At 31.0% G+C, this 12,730-nt stretch overlaps 1 protein-coding gene across 1 annotated transcript; it reads left to right on the forward strand.

Annotated features, from left to right (window-relative positions):
* Positions 1–4,572: 4,572 nt before the first annotated feature.
* On the forward strand, positions 4,573–11,525 carry LOC116001392 (putative F-box protein PP2-B12; the record flags this gene model as incomplete). Its single annotated transcript, XM_031241274.1, has 6 exons — positions 4,573–4,748; positions 8,993–9,251; positions 9,342–9,460; positions 9,551–9,678; positions 9,784–9,983; positions 11,493–11,525. Coding segments are annotated over exons 1-6 (915 nt in total), but the record flags the coding sequence as incomplete, so codon positions are not given.
* Between the last annotated feature and the right edge of the window lie 1,205 nt (positions 11,526–12,730).

Genomic DNA, 12,730 nt, shown 5'->3' on the forward strand with positions numbered 1-12,730 from the left:
AATGTATGTAGGACAGAGAAATATCATATGTTTAATGATGATTTAGGAGCACACCTTACATTCACAATATTTTGACCCCAAAGATGGGCAATAAGTATCGTAATAGTCTCCTCCTGCTAAGTAACAGGTTCTATGACAATCGAAACTGAAGAAGCAACGTCCGTCATCTGGTAGATAATGGCGGTCCGAACACTTTTTAGCGTCACTTGATGGAATCATGAACCCAGCTGCATATATATATGAATACCAATTTAAATATTCAATATTCATTTCATTCTATTTCGCCATATCTAAAATGATTGTTTATTAAGATTTTATTAATAAAATACATACCAAAATATACTAAAAGAAAATAGGTTTAACTTACTGATGAATTTAATTAAATCGGAGGTCCGAATTAATAAAACTCGTTAAATAAATGATAATGTGATGAATGAATATGAAATAATAGGCAAAACGAGTGTAGCAAGGTTACGGAGATCAAATATTGTATTAAATCGTAAGTGGTGAGCTATTACAAGATAATGTAACGCTATTACATAAGTAGTTTAGGATAAAGAAGATAATAATGTCTTAACAAGCCAATAGCAAGGCTATTTATACTTTCTAAACTCCCTAACCGTCCCTCTAACGCCGGGAACGATTATAGATCCGCTTTGACCGCGCCCACGCCGCGACCGGACTTGTGGTTGTGACAACCCAAGGCCGAGACCTTTGGCCGAGGTGGCGAACGGATTGGCCCGGGTCAAACACAGGGTTCAACCTCAGGTTCCGGACCCTATTGCAACCCTTACCCCGCTCCCCCGAGTCGACTTGCTCCAATTTCATAATATATCCATCACTTACCACTAAGCATATAATGGTTAAACTATAATATTATTTATGCAAAAATATTATGATTAGCTGAAAAAAAAATATTAATTCTTAGGTGGACTTTATTTTAGAGTTAATTTCATTTTTAATCCTAGATTTATATGTGGTAGTTCACTTTTAGTCCTATTTAATCATAAAATTCGATCACATTCAGTCATTGTATTATTGTGGCATGACCATTTGTTGTCGTCCTCCGTCAACAAAATCGTTAAAATGTCGTTAAATATAAGGAGATTTTGATTTTTTTTTAAATACAATGTAGGTTGACTCGCTATATTTTTATGTTTATTTTTATTTTTTTTAAATGATAATTGAAGACCGAAATGTCCTTGTATTTAAAGAAATTTAAACTGTTTTGTTAATAGAGGGTAAAAAATGTTCATACCACAATAATACTATGACTAAATGAAGATTTTCTAATAAAAATGACTAAAAGTAGACTATCACCTACAAATTTATGACCAAAAATAGAATTAAGTCTTTATTTTCATTTTAGCCCATCAACGTAACTATAGTACGTATGGAGTCACTGGCGGAGCCAGTATGGGGGCAGTGGGGGCAGCCGCCCCCACTCACCCCAACCCTATCCCATATATAGCCCTTATATGTATATATGTATATATAGTACATTTTTAGATATAAGTATAAGAAAACAAATACATATAAACAATTGGTTAGTTGGTGGAGTAGGTTTGTCCGTGATTTCAGAAAGAAAAGGGTGAAGGTTTGAATCCGTTAGCCTCGACCTCCGTTGTAGTCCTCTTTATGCAGCAGTAGGCTTGTTTTCATCCCCTTCTTCAAAGTTTTTTTAATATATATATTACAAAAGCTATATAAGCTTTTTTAAAAATTTAATATTGAGATGTGTAATTTATAATGTGTTTCTATTTAAATTATTTTATCAAATTAATTATATTTCATATATTGTTGTGAGTATTTTTATAAAGTTTTGATGTGTTATATCCAACAATATTTATGTCTATATTCCTCATTTTTCGCCCCCACTGAAAATTTTTTCTGGCTCCGCCACTGTACGGAGTAATATATTTTTTTATCCGTAACTTCAATTTATTCTTAAAATGTTTTGAATAGAATATGATGAGGTTTGGTAAACTTTCAAAGTGAAGACATTTTGAATATTTAGAATTAAAGTTTAAACATTTAAAAATAAAATAAATGAAAGATTAAAAATAAAATTAAATAAATTCTTCCTACGTGTATGAAGTCATACCTGAAAAAAGAATAACAATGGTAATCACGTATGCAATAGATGAAGAGAACTTTGCCATTGGGCAAGTTTTAAACTTGATATATAAAAGAAAATATTAATTGGTTTAATGAATTCTTTGATTTCTCAAACCCCCAATTTCCCATATTTATACAAGAAACTTAACGTGTGAAATCAATTAATTACGTTAATGAATTACTTCAATTAATATGGTAACTGATTATTGTTGGAAATACGAATAAATGTGTAACTCTTTTTTCTTTGTTATTGTCTACATTCTTTGTAACATTTTGATTTTTTTAAAACTCTTTCATCACATTTGGTTCACTACTTCACTGAACAGGTCTGGGATGGAATGACATTTCTGGGAACATGTCTATTCTGTTGTTTGTTAATGTCTTTTATTCCCGGGAACATTATTCCATGGAATGAGCTATCCTTTGCCTATTCGGATCTATTTTTTATGGAATAACATGCATATATTTCCTTAAAATTCATTTCGTGAACCTAACATGTTGTTTTAGGTATAGGGTCGGAAAAAAAGGTAAATGATGGTGATTTTTTTCTCTCCCTTTCTTATTATTTCCTTTCCTTTTTTATTTAAAAAAAATCTTATTGTATATAAATTATTATATGGTGTTATATAAAGTGCACTCCAAAGAAAAATGATATAGCAATTCACTTGATGAAACAATACAAGGCGTGTGCACCTAAGTCATGGCACATGAGTCCAAAATTTGGGAGTCTAATTCATTTGAAATCTTTAAAAACTTTAATATAATGGCAAAAATTTATGTGAGACTGTCTCACGGGTCTCAATCTGTGAGACGAGTTGAATCTTTGATTAATGATGTCAAAGATCCAATCCATTAAATAATGATTTGACCCATTAATCAAAGATTTGACTCGTCTCGCGAATTGAGACCCGTGAGACGGTCTTACACAAGTGTTACCCTAATATAATATATATAGCAGTTTTAGATGAAACTTTAGCTTGTATTGCGGCAATACAACAAATCACATTATGGACCATGATTCCAACAGAAAAGTTAACAATTGATAAATGTTCATTTTTAATATATTGAAAGTTTATTTCTCTATATATATAAAAATAAACATACAATACATTAAAATGAATAATTCATTAAAAAATTAAACATTCAGTACATTAAAAGTAAACTTTTAGTACTCCGTATATTAAAAATGAACATATATATATATTAATAATGCATCTTATAATATGAATCACGATGTACAATATAATGATTGTGGAAGCGTGCATGTTGCCATGCTTTATGACAATTAGCATATAGATTATTTCATTATTCAGTTTTATATTTTGTATACGTTGCATTGTAGTTGCATTATTACAGTACTGTTAAAATATTATTCTTATTCAATTACTATTTTTTTTTTTGTCTATATGCACTCAATATGTGATATTGGTTATTTAGTTTTATTTTAGGGAAAAATGCACTTTTGGTCCCTTAATTAGTAACACATTTGAAATGTTCTCCCTATCTTTCAATTTGGACACATTTGGTCCCTCAGTTATTCAGACGTTTGTCAATTTAGTCCTTCTGTTAAGTAATCTAATTAACTCCATTTAGACCAGGGGTATAATTGAAATTTCACATAGGAAAATGCACTTTTGGTCCCTCACCTTGGCATAGAGTTGTTGTTGGTTCTATTTCACTGCCAACTGTCATTCCTAGCCGAAAAATACTGTGAATTTTGTGAGGTTCTATTGCTAGTACTTGATTATTTGTCCTTGCCTTTGAGCAATTGGATATATGAGTGAGATATGATTAATGGATGCAATAAAAGTGGATAAAAATCTCTCCATTATTTTATCAGATTATTCTTTTAAAGCATGTATGTTACTATTTTGCTATTATGGTGTTTCCTTTGTACTCTGATTCAACATAAAATTTGACATCTTGGATTACGGACTTATAATGTCAGTCTGATTCCATGTTTCATAATGATGTAGGAATCTTGTCTGCTAATCCAAAGTCAGTTGCTTGATCTTAGTAGTTAAAAACATTCATGTGCACCATCATTCAACCATCATGAGTTGTTTATTTAGAGTATGTGACAGTATCCTGTTGTGTATATGGTTTTTTTGTAATTTTAAGGGGTGCATTTGTAGGGTAGGAAGGCGTTAAGGGCACTCAAGGGACTGGTAAAACTTCAAGCAATGTTCCTACAGTTCTACTCATCGTGGGTCAAATTTGAAGGTATATATTCACTCACTTTAAATTCAAACGCAAAAAAACAATTTTCTATTTTGGGTCTATGTAGATTCCGAGAACTAGGTTGTTGGTTCTGTCTTTGTAGATTCCTATTTCTTTATTATCGAAAAAAATCCTATGTTCTGTTAAATACAGAGTTGTTATTCCAAATCGAATATGAATGAGAATGTAAGCATGGGAAGGAAGGATTTATGTTCAAAATGATTAGATTGTTGGATGGAAGAACATGCATGGAACAATTACGAGAATTCTGACCTCAAGGACAGGGGAGCTGATGATGAGAAGAGTGACAAGATACTCGAGATTGATATTTGGAAGCCTCGCCAGAACCCTAGTGGAAGCAATAGAACCTCACAGAATTCACAGTATTTTTCGGCTTGGAATGACAGTGGGTAGTGAAATAGAACCAACAACAACTCTATGCCAAGGTGAGGGACCAAAAGTGCATTTTCCTATGTGAAATTTCAATTATACCCCTGGTTTAAACGGAGTTAATTGGATTACTTAACAGAAGGACTAAATTGACAAACGTCTCAATAACTGAGGGACCAAATGTGTCCAAATTGAAAGATAGGGAGAACATTTCAAATGTGTTACTAATTGAGGGACCAAAAGTGCATTTTTCCCTTTATTTTATATACAAGGTAATTAATCACAGCTGTACAGCACCACTAAAGCATCATTATTATTCAACTATATTTTTATTTGACAATAAAAACAATCAATATGTGGGACCTGCTAATTAGTTATATTTTAAACATACTGTAGTTTCCCTATAACATTAGTAACATATCATTTTAATTTGAGTACAATTTTGTTGTATAGAATGAGTGCATGATTCGATGACCAAAGTGATGATTTTTAGAGTCTTAGGTATTTGAAAATGGACCATGGTGTGACCTGAAACCAAGGAAAGCATCAGAATATCAATTGAAGTCGCCGGTCCTAGCCATGGGCTCAACCATGCATGGCCATGCCATTGGCTAGCAAGCAGAATGCGTATGCATTATGCCCTGATAGGGAATATATCCCACATTCTGAACACTAGACTGGATCTTACTTCGTGCATGGGGAGTGTTGTTTTTTGACCACGTTCGACTTGACCGAGAGTACTCACTCAATCCGACCTAAAGACAATGTTCATTGACTTAATATCTCATTGCTCCAAGACCTTTGTGCTCAGGCCCGACCTAACCATTTGGCCAGGGTCCCCGACCATATATGATAAGTAATAAGAGATGGGCAGCAATAGTAACATTCGAACCGGGCGTGATAGCTTTTTGCAATAGGGTATTTCATTATGGGTAGATGTCTCTCCTTAGCCTCCGAGACCGCCGAGTGCATGAAGGACACGTTTAATTATGGATTTAATGTTATAGTTGACGGGGGAGAAAAGATGGTGTTAATCTCGAAGTGGGGAGCAATGGGATATAGATAATCTCTAGTGTGAAACAAATATTACTTTTTAGTTGAAACAGAATACGCGCGAGATCATTAATCCCGAAGAGGGTGAAGTGTTGGACACTTGGAGTAATAAAGTAGAGAAACAGAGGAAATTAATAAAGTTAATCTTGGCTTATTTTGCTTTTTGCTTAATAGCTTATATCTTCTTAGAGTTAATACTTAATTTAGTTCTCGACTATAGTGGTTTTACTCAATTTAGTCCTAAATGACTTTTTGTATTCAATCTAGTCCTCGACTTTGATGATTTTACTCAATTTAGTCCTTTGTTAAAAATTCTGTTAGTGACCGGTTAGAAATATGGTCCTAATGGTAATTTCTCATCCTTCATCCTATTTGAGGTAGAACCAATAGTATTTACAATGGATGATCTTTCGAGATACTTAAGCATTATTGTTGAAGGCATTGAATTTCGACCTAGACGATTGTATGATGTGATCGATGATTATTTTTATTGAAGAAACCTATTTAATGCGAGGATAATTTTTATTCCATTTTTAATATTGTTGGCATGACACATTGATATTGGTGTTACTAGTTTACTTTATTTTTCACTTTTTTTTTTATGAAATAAAGTAAAAACTTGTGATATCTTATATAAAGTATATATATACTTTTCATTTTGATCCAATACAAAGACCCAGCAGATATACCTATGTTTTACATTTCGGGGCAATTGGAATATTTATTAACCTCATTTGGATCACTTTTTAAACAAGATCTCCGCACACTAGTCATTACGCACTCGTTTTGTGAATAATAATGTCCAACCTGAAAAGATGCCAGTAATGAAACTTTGGACAAGTGAATATTATAATAGATTATAGTAATAGGTTTATACATAAAATATTAATACTAATAATAAATGAAGATTAGTTCAATTTGAAGCACACATTTAATACTAAATAGCAATCAATAAAAGAAAAGACAACCTGAACAGATGTTATTAATGAAACTTTAGACAAGTGAATATCATACTCCGTAATAGATTATATAATAGGTTTATACATTAAATATTACTCGTAATATATAATAATAATACTAATAATAAATGAGGATTAGTTTAATTTGAAACATACATTTAATACTAAACATCAGTTAATAAGAGAAAAGGCAACCGTAGTTAATGTCTTCACACACGGAGCTACTTATTATTGCGCATTTTATAAATCATATTTGTAGTGACCCTGGTTATCCCATAGGCGTTTATTTGTTCCTATTAACGGTCACTATTATAGAAATGACATTTAGCGTCAAAGATATTACGTTGATTCTTTTAAAAAAAATCGTCATTGAAAGATTTCGCACATTTATCGTCCTCAACCCGCACGTCATTGTTGTAGAGTGCATACAATTGGATTGGCATTCACGTTAGTGCCCTTGGTTGATTGATATAGATGCCGAGCACGCTTTATCTAGACACTTCATTCTGGACTTTCAATTTTGAACAGGTAGACTTATATGATCACTCAATCTAGACATACAATGTTAATTTTTCAAAAAATAGATGTTGTACCACTTTGTAATTGTTTATTTATTTTTAAGAATACGCGTTAAAAAAGTTGTCGACTCTCAAATTTTCATTTTTATTTAATTTTTTGTAATGATTTTGTTTGGATATCTGTAATCCTTAGAACTGGGTGAGTTTGTATGTTGACTATGTTCATAATCTATGCATTTATATTGTTATTAAAAAGTGATTTTTATTTAATTTTTAGTGAGGATTTTGTTTGGATATCTGTAACTATCCTTAGAACTGCGTGCTCTTGTATGTTGACTATGTTCATAATCTATGCATTTATATTGTTATTAAAAAGCGATTTTTATTTAATTTTTTGTAATGATTTTGTTTGGATATCTGTAATCCTTTGAACTGTGTGTGTTTGTATGTTGACTATGTTCATAATCTATGCATTTATAGTGTTATTAAAAAGCGATTTTTATTTAATTTTTAGTAAGGATTTTGTTTGGATATCTGTAATCCTTAGAACTGTTAGCGTTTGTATGTTGACTATTTTCATAATCTATGCATTTATATTGTTATTAAAAATCGATTTTTATTTAATTTTTTGTAATGATTTTGTTTGGATATCTGTAATCCTTAGAAATGTGTGTGTTTGTATGTTGACTATGTTCATAATCTATGCATTTATATTGTTATTAAAAAGCGATTTTTATTTAATTTTTTGTAATGATTTTGTTTGGATATCTATAATTCTTAGAACTGCGTGCTTTTGTTCGTTGACTACGTTCATAATCTATGCATTTATATTGTTATCAAAAAGTGACGGTTATAATTCAATAACTTCTATCTGCATAATTATTTGTTTTTGTTTGTAAGGCAACAAAGAATGAAAGCTATATATATGGCCATCACTCAACCCACAGGGCTCCAATCAGATCCTCCGACATTTCAAGAATCAGGTAATCTTAAGTCTCTGTCTCCCATTATTGCTGTTTGGGGTTCTCTTGGTAGGTCAAAGGGACTGATGATATCAACCTTTGAAAGGAAGAAATATTTTCTAATTTTCAAATCAAAGTCAGTTTGATGCTATGAAAGTACCTTTTTGTTTTGATTTGATTTTTTTTTTTTTTCATATATTGAATGAAGAGTTGGTTTTTGTTGACTGAGACAGGTGAAGGGTCATCCAACCCCACGAAGTATAGGGGAATTGTTGGGTGGTAGTCGGTGGGTAAAGTCCAATTGAGATGCGCATGTGAGCTCTATATTATTTGTACTTAGGATGCTTGTTAGCTGTCGTCAACAATCTAGCATAAAAGAATGTGTAGGGTAATTACAAGTTTAATGCTATAATTGACACAAAACTTGTTTAATTACGGGTTTAATGTTATAGTTGATAGTTGATGCGGGAGGAAAGATGTTAATATCTAAGTGGGGAGCGATGAGATATAGATAATCTCTAAGTGTGAAGTAAATATTACTTTTTAGTTCAAACAAGATAAGCAGTTGTTAATTCCGAATAGGGTAGAAGTGTTGGACACTTGGAGTAGTAAAGTAGAGAAAAGGAGGAAATTAATAAAGTTCATCTTGACTTATATATTGCTTTATGCTTAGCAGCCCATCTTACACAATTTGTCCCTTTGTTGTAGAGACTAGAGAGAGTGCATACAATTGGATTGGCATTCATTAAATAGCTTTGGATGTGAATTGAAGGAAAATGGAGCAGTTGCCAGAGGATTGCATCTCTCAAATTGTTTCCTTCACTTCCCCAGTGGATGCCGCTGTATATTCCGTCATCTCCAAAGGCTTCAAGGCGTCCTCAGAATCCGATGTTGTTTGGATCAAATTCCTGCCGTCTAATATTGAAGATTACATCTCAAGATCATCATCCTTTATCCCCGTGTTTCCCACAAAGAAGGCACTTTTTCTTTTCCTCTCTAATTCTCCAATTCTTCTTGATGGCGGAAAGATGGTAATTAATTAAATTTTATGTTATACTGTTTCCGTTATTATTTTAATTAGTTGCATTTTCATTTGACCTAGCTTCTATCTATATTGGCAGAGTTTTTCACTTGACAAGAAAATTGGGAAGAAATATTTTATGGTTGCTCCTAGGGTTCTCACATTCACTGGTGTAAATGATCCAATTCACTTTATAACCGTTCATGAGGAAATCTCCAGGTTTTTAACATATATATTTGTTGATAATTATTATTATTATTGTTGTTGTTGTTGTTGTTGACAAAACATTTAATTTTTTGCATTTGACAGGTTTGCTGAGATAGGTGTTCTACACTTGTCAGAAAATCGGCGTGACATTTGCGGAAGAATTAGTTGTCGAATGTTGTCCGAGGAAATCCAATACACGTCTTATCTGGTGTATAAACCAGTACTGTTCGGTTATTTTACCCCACCAGTAAAAGGGGTTTGTAGATTTGTTGAGAATGAAAGTAGAGAAGAAGCCTAAGAAAGAGCTTCCCTGGTTAATCTTGATGAACGAGAAGATAGTCATTTTCTCCTAGGAACTAATGTTCCTAGGAATAGACCTGACGGATGGTTGGAGGTTGAAATCGAGTCATTTTTCAATGTTGAAAGGAATCCAAATAATTTAGGTGAGGTAGAATCAATACTATTTGCAATGGGTGATTTTTCAATGTACTCAAACATTATTGTTCAAGGCATTGAATTTCGACCTAAACCTACTGTATGATTTGATAGCTGATAATTTTTATTGAAGAAACATATTTAATGCGATGATCATTTTTATTTCATTTATAATATTGTTGACATGACATACTGATATTGGTGTTATGCATTTACTTTGTTTTTTTACCTTTTTTTTTAATGAAATAAAGTAAAACTTGTGATATCTTATTTGGAGTGTATATATAATTTTCATTTTGATACAATAGAAAGATCCCTACAGATCTACTTATATTTTACATTTTGGGGCAACGGGTATATTTCTTAACCTGATACAATGTTGGTTAGTTTCTAAAAGAAAAAAAAAAAAAAAAACCAAAGTTGTACCTTTTTATAATTATTTATTTAATTTTTAGAATACGTGGCAATTTAAAAAACTCAATGTCGTACCATTATATATAATTTTTACATTTAAAAAAATGTCTATATATACAATGGAGTATATATATAATTTTCATTTTGATACAATAGAAAGACCCCTACAGATCTACTTATATTTTACATTTTGGGGCAACATGTATATTTCTTAACCTGATTTGGATCACTTTTGAAACGGAATTTTCGCATACCATTGCGTACACATTTTGTGAATAATAATGTCCAACCTAAGCAAATGTCATTAATGAAACTTTGGACAAGTGAATATTTTAATAGATTATAGTAATAGGTTTATACATAAAATACTAATATAATAATAAATGAAGATTAGTTCAATTTGAAACATACATTTAATACTAAACATCATCCAATAAGAGATCGAAAAGGCAATTGTAGTTAATGTCTTCGCACACGGTGCTCATATTGCGCATTACATAGAACTAATACGATGATGTCTTCATGAGCAGTTGAGCATGAAAAAAAATGATAACTTTACCTTGCAAATCAAAGCAAAATGAAATTACCTAGATTTTGCTTGTTTTATGCTTTGACCCTACTTAGCCCATAGGCATTTATTTGTCCATATCACCGTAACTATTATGGGCTGTTTGGTTCACGGAATAGGCAGGGAATGACATAGCATTCCCAGTAATAGCCCATTCCGTTGTTTGGTTCGCATTTGTATTCCCAGGAACATTGTTCCTGGGAATGAGCTATTACCCTTGCAAGGGTAATAGCTATTACCAGCACCCCCTGGTATTAGCCTATTACCGACTTATCAGGAATAGATATTTTATTTTATTTTCATTTTTACCCTTTTCTAAACCTTAATTATTTAGACTCATTTTTCTCTCTATCATCGCAGCACATCACATTTCTCTTTGTCATCACACGCATCTCACTTCTACCGTTGCAAATTGAAATTTTTCTTCAAGGTATTCTTCTAAATTTCTCTCTTCTTTTTTTACAAATAATTTATTTATATATAAATAAATAAATAAATATATATATATATATATACACAAATACACACACACACATATATATATATAAACTATTGCGGATGCGGCGTGGTGTGTAGTAGTAATAGTAATAATAATAATAATAATAATAATAATATAAGAAGAAGAAGGAGAAGGAGGAGGAGGAGGAGGAGGAGGAGGAGGAGGAGAATAATAATAATAATAATAAATTGTACAAGGGCATTTATGTCTTTTAAATATATATTCAATTTCTATTCCTTTAACCAACCAAACGCTGGAATACAATTCCCAAGTCTATTCCTTTAGCGAACCAAATACTATAATACAATTTATATTATATTCCTTACATATTCCATTCTTTATGGAATAGTATTCCTATTCCCTACAAATTCATTTTATGAACCAAACGTGCTGTTATAGAAATGAGATTTCACATAAATGATATATCGGTTATTAAAAAAAATCGTCATTGAAAAACACTTTTTTTTTGGTAATATTTTTTATAGTAAATGTTATAATGTCAGTTATTACAACAACAAAAAATGACATCATAATTTTTTTTTAAAAAAAAAATTCCATTAAGAAATACGACATTGATCTTTTGAAAACCGACATTTATTTTTTGTACCTTTATATATAATTTTTTACTTTTTAAAAAACATCTATAGATACTAGTGTGTGCATTCAGTTAATATAAAAAATTTATATATTTTTATATTTTTTTCAATCTAGAGATACAACGTTGGTTTCTAAAAGAAAAAAAAACCAAAGTTGTACCTTTTTATAATCATTTATTTAATTTTTAGAATACGTGGCAATTTAGAAAACTCAATGTCGTACCATTATATATAATTTTTACATTTAAAAAAATGTCTATAGATACAACATTAGTTTTTGTAAAAATACCTACGTCATATCATTATATATATTTTATTTTTTATATTCAAAGATACAATGTCATTTGTTTAAGGAGATACAACATTTTTTTAAACAACAAAAAATCGATGTTGTACCAATTTGTAATTATTTATTTATTTTTAAGAATACGCGGCAATTGTATTAAATAAAAAAATGCTGTTGATTCCAAACTTTTCGTTTTAAAATTTTTAATTTTAAGAATAGATGGCAATTAATGAAACTTTGGACAAGTAAATGTAATAATATTATAATAGACTATAGTCATTAATGTCCAACCTAAGCAGATGTCATTAATGAAATTTTGGAGAAGTGAATTTTATAATAGATTATATTAATAGGTTTATACATAAATATATTAATACAACAACAACAACAACAACAACAACAACAACAACAACAATAATAATACACTGATGTCTTCATGAATATGAAAAAAAAAAAAAAACAAACAAACAAACAAAATGATATC

This window comes from Ipomoea triloba, chromosome 13 (genome assembly GCF_003576645.1).
Source record: "Ipomoea triloba cultivar NCNSP0323 chromosome 13, ASM357664v1".
NCBI classification, from domain to species: Eukaryota; Viridiplantae; Streptophyta; class Magnoliopsida; order Solanales; family Convolvulaceae; genus Ipomoea; species Ipomoea triloba.